The 19,339-nt window shown below is 37.5% G+C and overlaps 1 protein-coding gene across 4 annotated transcripts in view; it reads right to left on the bottom strand.

Moving 5' to 3' along the window:
* The window catches only part of TBC1D4 (TBC1 domain family member 4), a 181,978-nt gene that overhangs the window by 30,409 nt on the left and 132,230 nt on the right, over positions 1–19,339 (bottom strand). For 2 of the 4 annotated variants that reach the window (XM_045811042.2, XM_087865088.1), the window contains exons 9-12: positions 11,007–11,081; positions 9,440–9,666; positions 7,519–7,683; positions 3,156–3,179 (exon numbers count right to left, since the gene is read on the bottom strand). In XM_045811042.2, coding sequence (XP_045666998.2) covers positions 3,156–3,179; positions 7,519–7,683; positions 9,440–9,666; positions 11,007–11,081 — 491 coding nt within the window. The remainder of the gene's footprint in view (positions 1–3,155; positions 3,180–7,518; positions 7,684–9,439; positions 9,667–11,006; positions 11,082–19,339) is intronic. The other 2 variants (XM_087865086.1, XM_087865087.1) reach the window with 2 other exon arrangements.

Raw genomic sequence — 19,339 nt, 5'->3', positions numbered from 1 at the left:
CTGAGGTCTAAGTAACTTGCCCACAGTTCCACGGATAATAAGTGGTGGGGCCAGGATCAAACCCAGGCAGTCCAGAATCCAGACCCTCAGGCAGTGCCATTTATCGTGCCGGTGTAAATACTCTCCGCGTTGGCTCAAGCAAAGCACTACTGGACCATAAAACTAAAGCTGTCTGGACCTCAAGTATCCTGTGTGTTTCTAGTAGAAAAAAAAAAAAAAATCAGTCTCTAACTAGTATGAGGTCTTTCAATCAGTATGACTGATTTTTAAGGGAATAAAGTCATTTATTTCAGCGGAGAAATAACTTCAAAGTATTAGGTGTTCATTTATGCAAATGTCTCATTTCTTCTTTGCTTTTGAAATAATTCCATTCCAAAATGCAAATGCTTTTTAAAATAACAGGATCAAATAAAAAACACATTAATATGGTGGACTATACATATATTAGCATATTAATTATCTTTACATTGTTTAAAATGATAAAACAAATTACAACCATTTCCTATTTTTTTTTATATAGTCTTTTCCCTCCTGCTTTTGCATTTTGGAACATCAACATGCACATTATAAAACTGCTTCCCAAGAGACATATTCAGAAAAAGTATTTTGTGCCAGAATTACCTCTACTGAAAATTTATGATATTAAAAATAAATAACTAGGAAGAGAATACAATGTGGAGAATTCCCACATATTTTGTATTGGTGTATTCTATATGTACTTCCTATTACCAGTCACCAATTAAGAACCACAATCCGAAAGGCACCAATGAGAGACTTACAAGGAGAGGAAATATCCTATCTTACATGTTATCACCCTGTAGGCTGGAGGTATTTCCAAGTCCTTCTGGACACAGCATGAATCCAAAGCTATGGATATGATATGAACCCTCCCACAAATCTTCAAGATAACTTTTTAATACATCTTTGGCCAAGCAGTTAGAGCCTTCACCACATCACCTATTAACCTTATACTTCTTAATACCCATCACCAGCCTATCCCAATCCCCCAACCCCCTCCCCTCTGAAGCCCTCAGTTTGTTTCCCAGAGTCCATAGTCTCTCGTGGCATGTATTGCATGGTGCACTGGGTGTTGTATACAAGTAATGAATCATGGAACTTTACATAAAAAACTACAGATGTACTGTATGGTGACTAACATAATATAATAAAAAAATATAAAATAAAAAGAATTTTAAAAAAGCCTGGTATAAAAAAACACATTATACTTCTTCTGTTAACACAGAATTTTTAATGCATACTTGTCTGCTTTAATAACAAGTAATTCACTAGATATTCTAGATCCTATCAAATGAAGGTGTTTTAGTGACCGCTCACAGGGACTCAACTCTAAGGTTGCAGTCATGGTTTATTCCCTCCATCCCCCTCCCCCAGGGCAACACAGATGCACTTTTCATAAAGGTCCTGAGCCAGAGCCAATTTACAAAGGTGTTATTCTGCTGAGCAGCAAACTGCCCCCCATCCTCCAGCCCCCTAGTCCCCATCTAAAACTACTAGCATCATCAAGTCCAAAAAATGACTAATACTGATTAAAGCTATATCTAAATCACAATGTTTTACAACTCAAGATAGAAACAAGACTTGATTAGTGTGATAGCAACTATGTGACAGAAATCTGAAAAAGCTTTCTCTCTGTAAATGCCTCAAGAAAGACTCACGGAACAACATAGTGATGAAACTTGAGCTTTTCCCACAGGATCCATAGAATTTAACTCATACTCCCATCAGGTACGCTAATAGTTTCTCTAACTCCTGGCTTTCAATTGGGGACAATCTTATTATTCTATGGAAAATCTTTACTAATTAAATAAAACTGACATTGAACTATTTCAGTGGAAAGCAATATGTAGCATCTGAGCTACGAATCAGAGAGATTAATCAGTGGACCAACGTGTAAAACAAACAAAAAGAATGAGAAAAACAAAGAGTTTTATCGCCTAAACTCGAGATTGAATGCAACTTTTTAAAAGATCAAGTTCTTTGCATTGGAATTTAAAGTAGCTGTGGGTAGCAAGCTCATTTGCTTACTCACATCCCTAAAACCTAAAATTAAGAGAATAATATCAAGCAAGATATAAAACATCCCTGGGGCTCAACCTTACCTTATGTAAAGTAAGGAAATTATAGGCCAAATGATTTCTAAGGTAATAAACAGACCTAATTCTATGCCCATAGTAGAACCTAGGAGGACACACAGTAAAACTAACATTTCCATTAGGCTTTTAACAGTAGATAAGAAGTATTGTTTAAAGGTCTTACACCCAGCCATTAAAAAGTGCCAGTCAGTTACAACTCTCAATCTTATCAGTGTGGCCAAAATAATTTTCTCTTTTCTCCTTCTTTGTCATTCTAGTTCAATCTTTAATATGTGTTTTCACTGCAGCTGGAAAGAAATCTAAATGTTAGTGGCTCCAAATAGGAAAATGGACATGTCTGTTTCATTGGATTCCTGATAAAAGCTAAGTATAGAAACTAGAACAAAACAAAAACTAATCATTTTCAATTAAGTTGTTCAGCGATGATTTTTGGATATTTACCAAAAAGCATGCCGGCCAAGAGGAAGAGATGTCATTATGGATGTGGTCAGACTTCCCTAATGAGGAAGTAGGTGTTTTCCTTTGTCCAGACCAGTAGGAGGTCTGGCAGGCCTCAGCAGTATCTCAAAGGAACCCACGTGTCAAGAATTAAGGTGAACAAAATAGAGTAACAATCCTCTTTGGGTGAAAACCAGATTAAATTTTATTAGTATGTTTCTTTTAGGATGCTCATTTCTGCATCATCTCAGGATTTGAAATAACCTCTTTATATATACATATGTACCTCCAAATGAGCAAATTCATGTCTATTAACTCAAAATTAAAATTGGGCTTTGATGGAAAGCCACAGCACAGTACTAAGGAATTGTCAACATGGAATAGAGTAGAAACAGGATTTCTGTTTGCAATCAACATTTTATATGATCATTTGTGATCTTTGATTACACAAGGCATCATATTTTCCCTACTATATAACCATCATAGCACTGGAATGTTGGCATGCATTCAGGAGACAGCCAAAACTGCTTTTTAAACTGAGAGTGATAATCCGTTGGAAGAATTTATGAATTTTTATAAGAACATATTTAGGCCTCTAATCACCTTGACTCTGAAGCAGTGTCCTGTCTAGTACAACAGGAAAGAAGGAACAACATTAGCACACAGAGAGAGAGAGATATGTCCAAAATCAGGATTTAGAACACAAAGGCATTCCCATTAGTCATCAATAAGGCATAGATAAGGCAATAATGAACCATGAGTTACGACAATACTATTTTTATCAGTGAACACAAGAGAACTACGTGGAACCAAAACTGTACCACAAAGTACTTCATCAGCAAAAATCTTATTTTCTCACTGAAAAGTCCTATAAGCGAATAGAAGTAATGACGATCATTTTACTTTTGACCAATGAACTTCAATATAAACGTTTTTTCAGTTATAGGCTTAAAAGCTGAGAAGCAATTATAAGGAGTGACAAAGATGCCTGCTGATAGAAAGGATATATATTTGGTAAATGCATATTATATAAATATACTATGTCATCACAATTATAGTTTAGTTACTAAACAATGAAATAACATTAAATTTTTAAAAATTAATTCAAAGGTTAAACAAAACATATGCTTATTCCTTTTCCTTAATCATTCCAATACTGTGCAGATAAACCTACTTATCAATAAACCATGATATTAAAAATATCTTGGCTCCTTTTTCTCAGCCTGCTTAAAAACAGTAACCTGACATGTTTTTAATAATTTAGAATAGAGGTCCTAGGGAAGGATGTCTAATCTGAGTTTCAAATTTCAAATTAATAGGCTTTTTAAAAAATAGTATATGTTAGCCTATATGCTAACCTACTCTTTACCTTATTTGACCACGCATATTTAGAGATACAACTAATAAAATATGAGGTACTCAAGTGAAAAGAAAATTATAATTTATAGTATTAACTTCCTCCCCTTAATATTCTGAATAGTTCCAGATATTACAGTAATTGTGTGTGCATAATGTTCTCTCTGAAAGCAGTGATGAGAAATGTAGATTCAGAAATCACTGAGTTAAAACCATGCTCTTGAATATCCTTGTTCTTAGGAAATACATACTAAAGTATTCAGAGTAAAGGAACATGATATATGCAACCTATTCAGAAATGGCTTAGAATAAAGATATATGTATGTGTATATTTACATATATACATATGTATTTACATATATACATTACATATACATATATATTTACATATATATAAATGGACAGAGGGAATAATAAAGAAAATGTGGCAATTTTTAAAAGTTGATGAATCTGGATAAACGGTTTGCAGGAGTTCTCCACAATATTTTTCAAATTTTCTGTAAATCTGAAATTATTTCAAAGTACAAATTGAAAAAACACCCTCTCTAAGACTGTAACTTTGTAAATTTATGTCTAAGTGACCTATTAGTTGAAATAAATCTGTTGGAATTTTGTCTAACAATTTTACTACCGTGGACCTAGTCTTCAATAATGCATAGATGTGCACAACTAAAATAGGACTACTTTTTTTTAAAGATTTTATTTTGTTGAGTAATCTCTATACCCAACATGGGGCTCAAACTTACAACCCCAAGATCAAAAATCACACACTCTACCAACTGAGCCAGCCAGATGCCCCAGTACTCTTTTAATAACAAAAAAATTAGGGGCTCCTAGGTGTCTCAGTGGGTTAAGTGTCCAACTCTTGATTTCAGCTCAGGTCATGATCTCAGGGTCGTGAGATCGAGCCCCATGTCGGGCTCCATGGTGGACATGGAGCCTGCTTTAGGATTCTCTCAGTCCCTCGCTCTGCTCCTCCCAAGGCTCAAGCTTTCTCTCTAAATAAAAAAATAACAAAACAAAACAAAAAAAAAAATAAAAAACTAGAAACAAGCCACAGTCCACTGGCAAAAAAAATAAATAAATTGTAACAGCAATAAAAAATTAATGAAGTGCACATAAAAATGGGAATGAATCTCACAAACTAATGCGCAACAAAAGAAACCAGAATAAAAGAATATATGCTGTATCATTCCATTTATATAAAGTTCAAAACCAGGCAAATACGAACTATGGTATTAGTGGTCAGGAGGAGGGGAAGTAACGGCGGGAAAAGGCGAGGAACTGCGGGAGTGCTAAGAGCATTCCAGTTATTGACAAAGTGGTGACATGGGAGTTTTCACTCTGTGATAATCCATTGAGCTATATCCTCATGACTGGTGTACTCTTCTATGACAATAAAAATTTTAAGTCTCTTTTTGGCCTACTGATTCTAGGCTTGTCAAATTACCAAAAAAAAAAAAAAAAGTGTACGGAAGCTATAGAAAAATGTATAAAAATGTGCTCTCTGATTTTTAGATTTTCTCAGTGCCAAGAAAATATTACAAAGTACAGGAAACAGGATAATTTTTAATGATCCTACAAATTTAGAAGTTCCCCACATGTTTCAATATGTCACTTCAAGTAAGATAGCTACAAAAAGTGGAAAATTTCAATGCAAAACTAATATATACTTGCCTTTGACTTCAATATCCTTCTATTAGAATGAGGTACAGGGGACTAAGAGGTGATAAACAAGAATAAGGCATACACTTAAGCAAAACCACTGAAAATGCATATGCAACACCCTACACTATAAATAATCTAAACACTACAAATAATCTAAGAAAAAGTCACTGTTTGGGTATTCTATGTCCTGTTCACAGCTAACCTATGACCTTCTCAATGGCTTTTCCTAATTGTCACTTTCAGGCATGCTTCTGTTTCCAGAAGAAAACTGAGATTGTCCAGATGCTCACTTTAACTAACAGAACAATAAGACACTGCCAATGTGTTTCACCGAAAGTGTTGTATTCCTATTCATAGGTAGCACTATAGAGATAAGGCAAACTGTACATTCTTGGTTCTCTCAATTCACGGCATATTCCATATATATTATACTGTTTTTGTAGCTAAGTTCTTTTAACTCTCCTCCCATAAGGTTGCCCCTGAAAAACGTCTTATTTTTTTTTAATATTTATTTTTTTTAAGTAATCTCTATACCCAACGTGGGGCTCAAACTCATGACCCTGAGATTTAAGAGTTACATGCTCTACTGACTGAGCCAGCCAGGTTCCCCCATGAAAAACCCCCTAAAATCAGTTTTTCATTAACTTTCTTCATTAGAAACTCAATGTATGAACATGACTTTGTACTAATTCAGAGGAAGTTCAGATTCAAATTGTTTTTAATCCGATATTAACTATCTTTCTTGGAGTATAAACAGCTGGCACACATAGACAAATGATACTCAGAGATAATTCAAGGATTAGTCTAATGTAACCAGTTACTAAAGGTTACCCAGTTAAATGCTAACTTTTGCGATTTCCTAAGTCTGAAAGAAATGAGACCAAAAGAATATCCAAGAAAATCTTAGTGGCAAACAGGCTGACTGATAACAGGAGTATTCCTCTCCTTGACTGCAAGAATTGTCAAATATCAAATGACTAGATACAACCCAAATGTCTATCAGCAAGAGAGTGGATAAACTGTGTTGTATGAAATGGAATACTATACAGCAAAAAAAAAAGAGTGACTCAAGCTACACATAAAAACCAGAATGAGTATCACAAACTTCTAAGCCAGCAACAATCAATCCCTTTAAAATAATTCCCAACTTAACTCACCACTTTCCAGATGCTATCAATATCCCACTAATAATTTGGATAATCAATAAGATTTCATAACTTAAAATTTTTTAAACAATTTCCCAAAAATCACTGTCTCTAATTTTATGTAGCTAAAAGCGCAAAGAAGAAGACTTAAAAGGCTATATATATTTTATTTTCAATACTGGGAACAAAACAAAATCAAGTATCTACAAGTTTCAAGAAATCCTTCATGCTCACTGAAAGTTGACATCAATACGATACTATACCCATTATGTAATTACACCGAGTTTCAGAGAAGTAAGTCTATGTCATTGAAAATTCAAAGAAATGCCTAGGAAATATTCTATACACCTAAAAATAAAGATATACTGTATCCATCACTTTAGTACACTTGTTTAAATCAGTGGGTTTTGGATTCCTTATCATATGTCCAGAGAGGCTAAGAAAAAAAGCACGACTGGGGGAGATTTGCTTGGTACGTGTAAGCACCAAGGCTTGTTGCAAACCATACAAAGCTTAGACTCTGGAACATACAGCGAAGAATCACACAAATGGTACAAAAAGATATAATTCAAAAGAAAAAATAATCATGTTGTTAAAAGCTTTCAAACACTGGTTTTTTAAAAGTTTTCGTGATAAAATTCATTGGAATTGAAACCGATATATTAGAAACGGATTAGAACAAGCACAGCATACAGATGCATAAATGTCACTCCAAAATTCATCAGCCACTTTTTAGTAACATATCAGTATATCACTGCAGAAAACTTTGCTTTGCAAACAGAGGACACTGATCTCACCTGATTTCATTTTCATACTGTGGGGACAGTCTACCTGAATTCTGGTAAAAGCTTTTCAGGAAAGAGGGGGCAGTGAAGGAAGGGGCAGAGAAGGAAGTGTGTAGACTTGGAAGGCTGGAGGAAGAGTTACTCTCCTTGTGCATGCGCCGCACTGATGGAAGAATGCTGAGTACAGAAAACACAGCAAATTTGTCTTAATTTAGATTTCGGCAAAATCTTCATTCACTATGAAAAAGCATATAAACAGGTTCTTGCTATTAACCTAAGCTTTCCTTTCAAAGTTCAGGACTGGATCTTCTATGGAAAGAGGGGAGCATACAGTTGTCACTTTCTTCACAAACTGAACTCCTCACCCAGCATGACCAACCAGACGTGTTTGTCTCTAAAAAATTCCTCACAATTTTAGGACAAACAGTGTTTGTTTTTACATGCAAATGATACTTCAAGGGAAAAAAGTAGGAAAGCAGAAATAATGACAGGAAACACATTCCTGTGACAGATTATCAGGAGTTCAAAGACTCAGCTATTTTAAAGATATAAACCCTTCAAAAAATTTAGGAACAACATGTTTGGTTGTTGGAAGCCATCACAATACCACTGGCTTAACAAACATTAATGTCCATATTCTCCCTGCAGCCTGTGGGACTGTGTTCACAGTTTTCTCTGAATCCGTGAACCTCCTCCACTGACTGCTCTTTTCAGAAGATTCTTTTCCTAGCAAGTTTTCACAATAGCACAAACAGCATCCTTTCATATTGACAAGAATTATTTGAGCATCTACATTATAAGATGTAAGGAGAAATAGAGAAATCACTTATAATTACGTCTAAAATAATGTTTTAAGTTCTTGATATTTTTTCCTGGAAAAAACAGACTTACTGCATTGTGTAAATATAAGTGAAGTGGTCATTTTAAAAAAAAATCTTGATATACACATGAATACTTAAATCTTTTTTTAGAAAAGAAAATCTGAGAAAAATTAATTCTGTTAATCTCCTTTATTTTCATATATCTGAAGCATCTACCTTATTTTTAAGTATCAAATCTGTCAAAAAACAACACTGAATATAAAATAGTATCCTTAAAAGAAATGCAGGTAAATTTGATAACAACTAATATAAAAATTAATCTTCCTTTTACTTAGAGTTCTGGGTTTTCCTCCAACTGGGATCACTATCAGACTCTGTTTCCTGGATCAAACTTGCAGGCAAAGAAGAGAAAATTAATTCTAGGATATAAATTCCGATATGTGCTACACATAACAGGAAGAAGTAAAACCACTCTGCCCTTTATTATATCTTACCAAATGTCAAACAGTTTTGTTGAATTATTTTTTAAATACCATATCAGATCATTTCTCATGGCTACTTCCTGTCGGTCGTATGTGTATCCTTCTTCACAGACATCACTTTATCCTAGATAAAATTTGTAATAATTTTCATTTTGGCTTTAATTCATTATGAGATATGGCTAAGTTTTATCATAAGTATGAAGGTAGCTTAGGTGATATTTTTAACCCTTGTATTTTATTATAGGCTAACAAGAAGTTCTACTGCTATGCAGATTATTTTCAAATTTGCTGACTGTTTCATTAGAGCTATCATCAAGAAGACACTGAGTAACATGTGTTGTCACCAAGTTTTTCAGAGAAAACAATTGCATAATATCTTGTTTTCTCCATTTTTCTGGGGGAAAAAACATGTCTTCATCCAAAATGCTCTAACTCTTCTCTTAGGGTGTATCTTAAATCTTGCCTTCTTTCCTTCATTAACGAAGGTTTTTATAATTCAATTTATTTTTCCGGTCTTTCTAAAAACAAAATGTTGGCAGCATGAAGTCACAATAAATCTTGACTCCATACTGATCAAAACAGGTGACAGGAGAATTTTATTTCACTTTCCAGAAAGAGGTTTGGACTCACCTGCACTGTTCGCTGGAGCTCTGCCTCAGAAGAGGGGAGCGAACACCATGAGCTCTCCCATCCTGCAAATTCAGCTTTCTCTTTGTGCTTGAAGGTGGGTGGCTGAACGTGTGTGCCCGTCTTCGAAACTGTGGGGAGTCAGAATCCTCTTCAGGGAACGTCTGCCAAGCTGAGGACAGAGGGGAGGCTGGTGGTGTCCCCGGTGGAGAATCTCCAGGTGAATAGTCCTGAAAAGCAAGTCCAAGTGAGGTCTTTCTTTCCTACATTGATCATGGCAGACCTGCTTCAACACACAGCTCAAAAGTGACAGGGTGCCTCTTCTTCCTCCTGAGTCATAACAAAACTTTTTTTTTTTCACTCAATCCATGCTGAAGGCTAATCAGTATCACCACAAGCCATTTCTTCTGATAAGCAGCTGTAACACAGCATCCGTACAGATAGGCAGAAAGTGAAAGGAATGATAAGAAAAGGTATTCTTTCCCCCTAACACTTTGTGGTAAAATGCTATGGCTACTGTACTTTTCTCATTGTTGCCAGAAAGATGAAAAGGCATCATGACCAAAAGAGGGTGGAGTCTGTGTTTACATATCTACTGATTTCCGTGAAACATCAGCTGCATGCTTCCTGTACTGTCAAAACAATATCACAATGTTTGAGTGTCCAAGTTTATGGCAAAGCCTTCAGGAAAATAAAGCCTGCTAAGTATCTTCCTTCACTGTGGATGTTTCTCTCCAATGACATGTTCCCTGAGGTAAAATTTTTTAAAACACATGAAAAACAGGAAATGAATGAAAAGTGAGCTATGCCGGAATGCCTCTCATATTGCATGGGTAGACATCATAAATCTCTCAATTTAGACAGGTATGCTGTTTATACTTTCCAGAACAGGCACCACTGTAGAAATGTTTAGCTTGATAACCACGGCTTAGGGTTAATCGACTCAGAGCGAGACTAAGTCCTCAATTCTGTTGACACAAAGTTCCGTAAAAATATTTTTATATTTCCATAAAAAAAATAGGTTGCATAGACCTCAGGTTACATCTTGCATGATCCAGGAAGCAGGAAAGAACTATCTAGGAGATAAAGAGGAGCCTAATACGACAGTTAAAATAGGCAAAAAAAAAAAAAAAATGGGGGGGAAGTAACATGAGGACAGAACAAAACATAAAAAAATCACTGTACAAGTGCTGTAATACACAGCTTATTTTTCTGTGGCTTTGGATCAACAGTTGCCCAAACACTGCCTTCCCAAGCATACTATCTCCAAACAGTAAAAAGCCTGATAGAGCACCAGAAGCCCGGAAGAGGATGTGTTCTGTCCTAACATGAGAAAGGGGCAGCTGAGCAGAGCCAACATGATACTATCCAGAGCCTTCTTATTTAAAACAATAGTATTTTAATCTATTTTAACATTAATTCAATACCTTAAATGTAATCCTAATGATAATGAATATTTGTTAAAAGTCATAAAGGACTCAGAACAAAACGATGGAGTGATATTACCCTATCAGTGTTGGTTTTTGCCAAGTTGCAGTTAGTACTAAAAATGGGAGCTGAGACGGGATACCTTCTCCGAAGCAAGACTGTTGGACCTTTCAAAGCTGTCCATACTTCCAAGCCGACCTCTCATTCTGTTAGCTCCCTGAATGAAGAGAAATAAAATTCAGTCATGCATATGGTTTAAATTTTTACTTTAAACTATAAAAGGCAGTCGCCTCCTTAGGTTAGCATTAAACGGACCCTTTCGCTGTTCGCTAAAATTTGTCGGCAGTATTCACAGCCAAACCTGCATGGTAAACAGAACTACACATAACCTATTTATACTGCTTCGAAATCAGTCATTAGATAACTAGATACTCAGACCAAGCTTTTTGAAGTTACTCTGGTTATAAGGTTAAACATTCCTCATCCATAAGATCAGGAGAATCGAGTAAGATCAGAGAGTGCCCCATTCGCTTTATGTCTAGTACAGATAAACACAACCCCGGAAGGCAGAACACACAAACCACAACAGTTATAAAGAAAACGATTTAATACATCCAACCTCCACATAACCTAGATGGCAAACATCACAGTTCACATTATAGGATTATAACAAACAGGTTTTTCAAAATGGCGCCACAAAATGTATAGATTTAGCTTCATTCGTTCTTCCACGATGCAAACTACATCAAGAAAGTATTTCTGTCTAGGGACACCTGGATGGCTCAGTTGGTTAAGCCGCTGCCTTTGGCTCAGGTCACGATCCCAGGGTCCTGGGATCGAGTCCTACATCGGGCTCCTTGCGGGGAGCCTGCCTCTCTCCCCCTGCTTGTGTTTTCTCTCTCTGACAAGTAAAATCTTTAAAAAAAAAAAAGTATTTCTGTCTAGAAGACTAATCATCAGTCTGCATCAATATTGGTTCTTGTTTTTCTTTCCATGGTTGTTTGGTATGAATTTCATGGATGATCTGAGAAAGAGGAATGGAAGTGATCATCTCATCTACTACACACTTCACTGTTATTACAACTCCTATCTTGTACAATCTGTTTTTAGTCAACAAGTGCCTCAGCAACCATGAATTTATTACAAAGTCACCCACAGAACTCGGTGTGGTGAAACATCACATAATCCATCATTTTTTTTTTCTTTTTCTTTGAGCTACCCATTCTAGAAACCAGTCTTTCTGCCCTACTCTAGACAGGCTGCAATTTAGACTTACCCAGTATTTTTCTTTACTATCAACCTAGACATCTCCTTTAATACTACCTTATGTTGAAATTTGTGTCTTTGATCCCATGCCTTCCTTTTTTTAAGTTTACTTCCTCATTTTGGTAGAGTATACACTCCAGGTGCCTTCTGAGAAAGGAAGATTGGGGTATTTTCTCTTTCTGTAATTCCTACCGTTGGCTTTTGGATCTTGAGACTGTTCCTTTACGTTTTCCCCTTGTCCTCCTATTTTCCATTTTTTTGTCATTTTGCTTTACTTCCTGGAAGAGTTTTTCAACTCTCATTTCCCAGACTACTGTTGAATTTTTCTTTTTATGTCTACTACCAGAAAGTTTTAACAGTTCTTTCTTGTTCACCCAATTGACTGTTAATTCAATTGTTCACTCCAGTGACTCTTGCTCTCTCTCAATTGACTGTTTCATATTTATGGTATCCCACATCTGGTTTTATAGAAGCAATCTTTATTTTTATCTATGTATATTAATTATAGTTTTCTATTTCTAGTGGTACCCTAAATAACAACTATATCAACAGTGAAATTAATAGCTGCATCAAATATTAATGAGTTTCTACCATCTGCTATATACCATGTTAAGCATTTTATAATGCATTGTCTCACTTAGTCCCCACGAAAATTCTATGAGGTAGGTATAGTTACATAGCTCAACTTTACCGTTAAGGAGACTAAAGTTCTGATAGATTATGGTGCCAAAGTTTACATAGCTAGTTAAAGGACAGGGCAGCAATTTGAACCCAGGATGTTCAACAGTGAAGCTCTGGAGCTGGTACCCAGATCTCCCGGAAACAGAGCTGTGTGAAAGTGGAATTACTAATAAAACTAAGTAGCTGATGCTGGTGATTCTGCAAATGTCCTAGAACCTGATCAAGGTTCTTTAAGTTCTTCAGTTCCGTGCAGAACAGGAGATACTTCCAGTAATAAACTATATTTGTCTCTGATAAATGATTCGGTTCATGTGTGTGACCATGAGGACAATATTGTAAAGTCCAGGTTGCTTTTCCCATTTTCTTAGCTGCTACCTCCACACCAACCCACCTGCTTATCTTAAAACAGGTTATTTGGTCACCATCAAGAAACTCGTCAGACAGGTATCAAATCATTGCCGTTATTAGAAAAGCACTAAAATCACACATTTTACTCATAGTAGTGTTTTATCCACATGTTTGCGTGTGTGTGTGTATGTGCACAAAGAAAAACATTACTTTTAAAATTATCCTCTATCACAATTGTTAATTGACACGTTTCAACAAGGAAAGACAATGGACAGGAAGTACTCTGAGGGCTGTTTTCCAATGATGCATATTTTATATTGTAAATACTCCTCTTCTAGAAATATATATTAATAAGTACATTGGTAAATATTTCCCTTCTGGAAAACTCTGACTTCAGAAAAAGCAAGACAAAAAAAAGACTCTGTCCTTTCACCTTTGAGCACACAGCTTTTTCAGTTTAACTATATGATGATTTGGTAATACATGTGTCAAGCCTTTTCCCTTGGACCCACTTTTTAATTGTTAATGAGCTGAGCTTCTAAGCATTTTAAAAACATATCCTATTTCATAAACAACTATAGTCAGTTAAATAAACTGTCTTGACATTTAAAATTGGCAGCAATTATGAGCCAAACTATGTGACTGGAGTGTCAATTTTCTACTATATAACTAAGAAAGAAAGAGATAAAGTAACAAATTTTAGAAGTACACAAATCTCTTTTCTATGTAACCTTTAACACAACATGGATAGCTGCCAACCTTCCCCTTAAGTCCATTCTGTTGCACATGGTGCAAGCAAGATCTTATTAGGTCACATAATTTATGGCACTTGGCAGCACTGTGGGACAGAGAAGCTACAGTATCCGCCTTGACCAAAATAGATGGGCTGTGCCCTTGCTGAGAGTCAGTGCGGCCACTCGAGGCTACGCAAGGGAGCGGCACTTCAAAGTCAGCCCTGCAAGCGTTGTGCAGAACGTCAAGGTACTAAAAGGGGAGAAAGAGTGTAACACTCTCAGTCCCCTTTGGTCATTTTGTAAAGGACAGAGATTTCAGAGCTTACCACTGTTTGTACCGTCTCACATCTACACTGGGATATTTTCCTAACAGACTGACATTTCATCCTTACAGTAACATGAGGTAAGCACGTTATCAGTATGCACATTCCACAAATGGGAAAACTGGCTTAGGAAAGGTAAATAATTTGTTCGAGATCATAAAAGTAAAACCTACATCAATATAAAATCGAGATCAAAAATATAAAGCTAGGTCTTCAATTCAGGTCCCCTGACTACCTACTTAAATAGGCTTTCTACTAAAATTCTCACTAAATACTGTGGAACAGAGGGGAAGGGGGGAAGGAGAAGGAAGTGAGAAAGGAAGGAAAGAGAGAAAAAGAAGGAATATAAGTAAGTAGTTTATAAATACTGAAGAAAAAAAGGATAGGAAAATTTTATGAAATGTTGCATTCACACACTTGTGATTAATCTCCTAGAATTCTCTTTTCCTACATGTTGTCTTCTGCTGATAATAGTACTGATAGCGAGCATGCTTACGATAAAGCTTTTGTTAGCATCGGAAGAATTTCATTCATTAAGAGGAATACTTGTAAAACTATTTTGAGGAGGGAGTTAAGATGGCAGAGGAGTAGGGGACCCCTTTTTCAGCAAGTGCCCTGAGTAGAGCTGGATAGGTACCAGACCAGCCGGAACATCCACGGAATCAGCCTGAGACGCAGGAAGACGCATCTGGATCTCTACAAATGAACATCTCCAGCGCTGAGTATTGAGGTACAAAGTGGGGAGCCATGAAACCGCGCACAGATATCGGAAGATAAACGGAAGGGGGAGGGAGCTGCCGCGTTTGGGCGCCGGGGAAGCGGTAGCCACCTGCACGGGAGAGCGGGCGGACTCACGGACCAGCACCCGCAAGAGAGCAGACTGAGACCGTGAGCCAGGAACACTTGCCACCAGTCTGAAACGGAGCCCCGGTGTACTCACTGGAACCAGACTGAGATCGGGAGCTCCGGGAGCGCGCGATGGGCGGCTGGTGGCTGGCGGTGTTAGAAACACAAAGGACAGAGACGCGCCGGCCCTGGAAGTGAGGGCTGGGACGCCGGGTGTGGGGCGCACATCCCAGGACGCTGCAGGGTTGAGCAGCACCAACAGAAACAGAGTTAAAGTGGCCAGAACATCAGTGGAGAAGGGTCCGCGATCCCTCTGTTCTGAGACAGAGGCTGAGATTCGGCCATTGCTGCTCTGACTCTCAGAAGAGGCACAGCAAACCACCAGGGAAAGCTGCCAGAGAACAAAAGCCTGGAAAGAGTGGCTCACAGTGTGCCCATCTTCATCCCCCCTCGCAGGGGACAGGGAGACTCTACCCAAACAGGGTTGCCTGAGTATCGGCGCGGCAGGCCCCTCCTCCAGAAGGCAGGCTGAAAAATCAAGAAGCCCACAACTCTAAGATCCCTATAAAACAAGGGCACACGGCCTGGGTCCCGGTCAATAATTTGGGCTCTGGACAACTCCGCATCCTCTCCTCATCAGAATGACGAGAAGGAGAAATCCCCCCCAGCAAAGAAAAGACAATGAGTCTGTGGCCTCTGCCACAGAACTAATGGACATGGATATAACCAAATTATCAGAAATGGAATTCAGAGTAACAATGGTCAAGATGATGTGTAGACTTGAAAAAAGTATTAACAAAAATGTTAATGAGAATATAGAATCTCTAAGGGTGGAAATGAGAGCGAACCTGGCAGAAATAAAAAATTCTATGAGCCAAATGCAGTCAAAACTAGAGGCTCTGACGGCCAGGGTGAATGAGGCAGAAGAATGTATCAGTGAACTGGAGGATGGGTTAGTAGAACAAAAAGCAAAAACAGAATCCGGACTCAAAAAATCCACGATCAGGAATGTAGGTTACAGGAGATTACTGACTCAATGAAACGTTCCAATGTCAGAATCATCGGCATCCCCGAGGAGGTGGAGAAAAACAGAGGTCTAGAAGAGATATTTGAACAAATTGTAGCTGAAAACTTCCCTAATCTAGCAAGGGAAACAAACATTCATGTCCGAGAGGCAGAGAGGACCCCTCCCAAGCTCAACCACGACAAACCTACACCACGTCACGTCATAGTGCAATTCGCAAATATTAGACCCAAGAATACAGTATTGAAAGCGGCCAGGGCAAAGAAATTTCTCACGTACCAAAGCAAAGTATCAGAATTACCAGACCTGTCTACAAAGACCTGGAATGAGAGAAAGGGTTGGGGGCCATTTTTAAAGCTCTTTCAGAAAAAAGCATGCAGCCAAGATTCCTCTATCCAGCAAGGCTGTCATTCAGAATTGATGGAGAAATAAAGACCTTCCAGAATCGGCAGTCACTGACCAATTTCATAACCATGAAACCAGCCCTACAGGAGATATTAAGGGGGGTTCTATAAAGGTAAAAAGGCCCCAAGAGTGATACAGAACAGAAAGTCACAATCGATAGAAACAAAGACTGTACTGGCAACATGGCATCATTAAAATCATATCTCTCAATATTCAGTCTCAATGTAAATTGCCTAAATGCTCCCATAAAAGACCATGGGGTTGCAGATTGGATAAAAAGACATGACCCATCCATTTGCTGTCTACAAGAGACTCATTTTGAACCTAAAGATGCATTCAGACTGAAAGGAAAGGGATGGAGTACCATCTTTCATGCCAATGGACCTCAAAAGAAAGCTGGGGTAGCAATTCTCATATCAGACAGATTGGATTTTAAACTAAAAACTATAGTTAGAGACACAGAAGGGCACTATATTATTCTTAAAGGATGTATCCAACAACTGGATATGACAATTATAAATATATATGCCCCCAACAGGGGAGCAGCAAGATACACAAGCCAACTCTTAACCAGAATAAAGAGACATATAGATTAAAATACGTTAATAGTAGGGGACCTCAACACTCCACTATCAGAAATAGACAGAACACCCATGCAAAAAATCGACAAAGAAACAAGGGCTTTGAATGCCATACTCGACGAGTTGGACCTCATAGATATATATAGAACACTACACCCCAGAACCAAAGAATACTCATTCTATTCTAATGCCCATGGAACATTCTCAAGAATAGACCATGTTCTGGGACACAAAACAGGTCTCAACAGATACCAAAAGACTGAAATTATTCCCTGCATATTCTCAGACCACAACACTTTGAATTTGGAAGTCAACCACAAGGAAAAATTTGGAAGAAACTCAAACACTTGGAGGCTAAGAACCTTCCTGCTCAGGAATGATTCAATAAACCAGGAAATCAAAAATCAATTATACGATTTATGGAGACCAATGAGAATGAAAACACAACGGTCCAAAACCTATGGGATACTGCAAAGGCTGTCCCAAGGGGGAAATACATAGCCATCCAAGCCTCACTCAAAAGAATAGAAAAATCTAAAATGCAGTTTTTATATTCTCACCTCAAGAAGCTGGAACAGCAACAGAAGGACAGGCCTAATCCACGCACGAGGAAGCAGTTGACCAAGATTAGAGCAGAAATCAATGAATTAGAAACCAGGAGAACAGTAGAGCAGATCAACAGAACTAGAAGCTGGTTCTTTGAGAGAATCAATAAAATTGACAGACCACTGGCAAGACTTACCCAAAAGAATAGAGAAAGGACCCAAATTAATAAAATTATGAATGAAAAAGGAGAGGTCACAACCAACACCAATGAAATTGGAAGGATTATTAGAAGCTTTTATCAACAGCTATATGCCAATAAATTAAGCAATCTGGAAGAGATGGAGGCCTTCCTGGAAACCTATAAACTACCAAGACTGAAACAGGAAGAAATTGATTTTTTAAACAGGCCAATTAATTATGAAGAGATTGAGTCAGTGATAAACAACCTTCCAAATAACAAAACTCCAGGCCTGGACGGTTTTCCTGGGGAATTCTACCAAACATTCAAAGAAGAAATAATACCTATTCTCCCAAAGCTATTTCAAAAAATAGAAACAGAAGAAAAGCTACCAAACTCATTCTATGAAGCCAATATTACCTTGATCCCCAAACCAGGCAAAGACCCCATCAAAAAGGAGAATTACAGACCGATTTCCCTAATGAATATGGATGCCAAAATCCTCAACGAGAACCCGGCTAATAGAATCCAACAGTACATTAAAAGGATTATCCATCATGACCAAGTGGCATTCATCCCTGGGATGCAAGGGTGGTTCAACATTTGCAAATCAATTGGGGTCTTAGATTTTATCCAGAAAGAAAAATTCAGAAATCATATGATTCTCTCAATAGATGCAGAAAAAGCATTTGACAAAATACAGCATCCTTTCCTGATTAAAACCCTTCAGAGTGTAGGGATAGAGGATACATTCCTCAATCTCATAAAAACTATCTATGAAAAGCCTACAGCAAATATCATTCTCAATGGGGAAAAGCTGGAAGCCTTTCCCTTAAGATCAGGAACATGACAAGGATGCCCACTCTCACCACTATTATTCAACATAGTACTAGAAGTCCTTGCAACATCAATCAGACAACAAAAAGGGATAAAAGGTATCCAAATTGGCAAAGAAGAAGTCAAAATGTCTCTCTTTGCAGATGACATGATACTCTATATGGAAAACCCAAAAGAATCCACTCCCAAACTATTAGAAGTTATAGAGCAGTTCAGTAATGTGGCGGGATACAAAATCAATGCTCAGAAATCAGTTGCATTTCTATACACGAATAATGAGACTGAAGAAAGAGAAATTAGGGAATCCATCCCATTTACAATAGCACCAAAAACCATACGTTACCTTGGAATTAACTTAACCCGAGACGTAAAGGATCTATACTCTAGAAACTATAAATCACTCTTGAAAGACATTGAGGAAGACACAAAATATGGAAAAATATTCCATGCTCATTGATCGGACGAATTAACATAGTTAAAATGTCCATGCTACCCAGAGCAATCTACATTTTCAATGCTATCCCGATCAAAATACCGAGGACACTTTTCAAAGAACTGGAACAAATAGTCCTTAAATTTTTATGGAACCAGAAAAGGCCCCGAATCGCCAAGGAACTGTTGAAAAGGAAAAACAAAGCTGGGGGCATCACAATGCCGGATTTCGAGCTGTACTGCAAAGCTGTGATCACAAAGACAGCATGGTACT

Source organism: Ursus americanus, chromosome 10 (assembly GCF_024610735.1).
Source record: "Ursus americanus isolate L20-20 chromosome 10, mUrsAme1.1.p, whole genome shotgun sequence".
In the NCBI taxonomy this organism is placed as follows: Eukaryota; Metazoa; Chordata; class Mammalia; order Carnivora; family Ursidae; genus Ursus; species Ursus americanus.
This window is presented reverse-complemented; position numbering and strand designations above follow the sequence as displayed.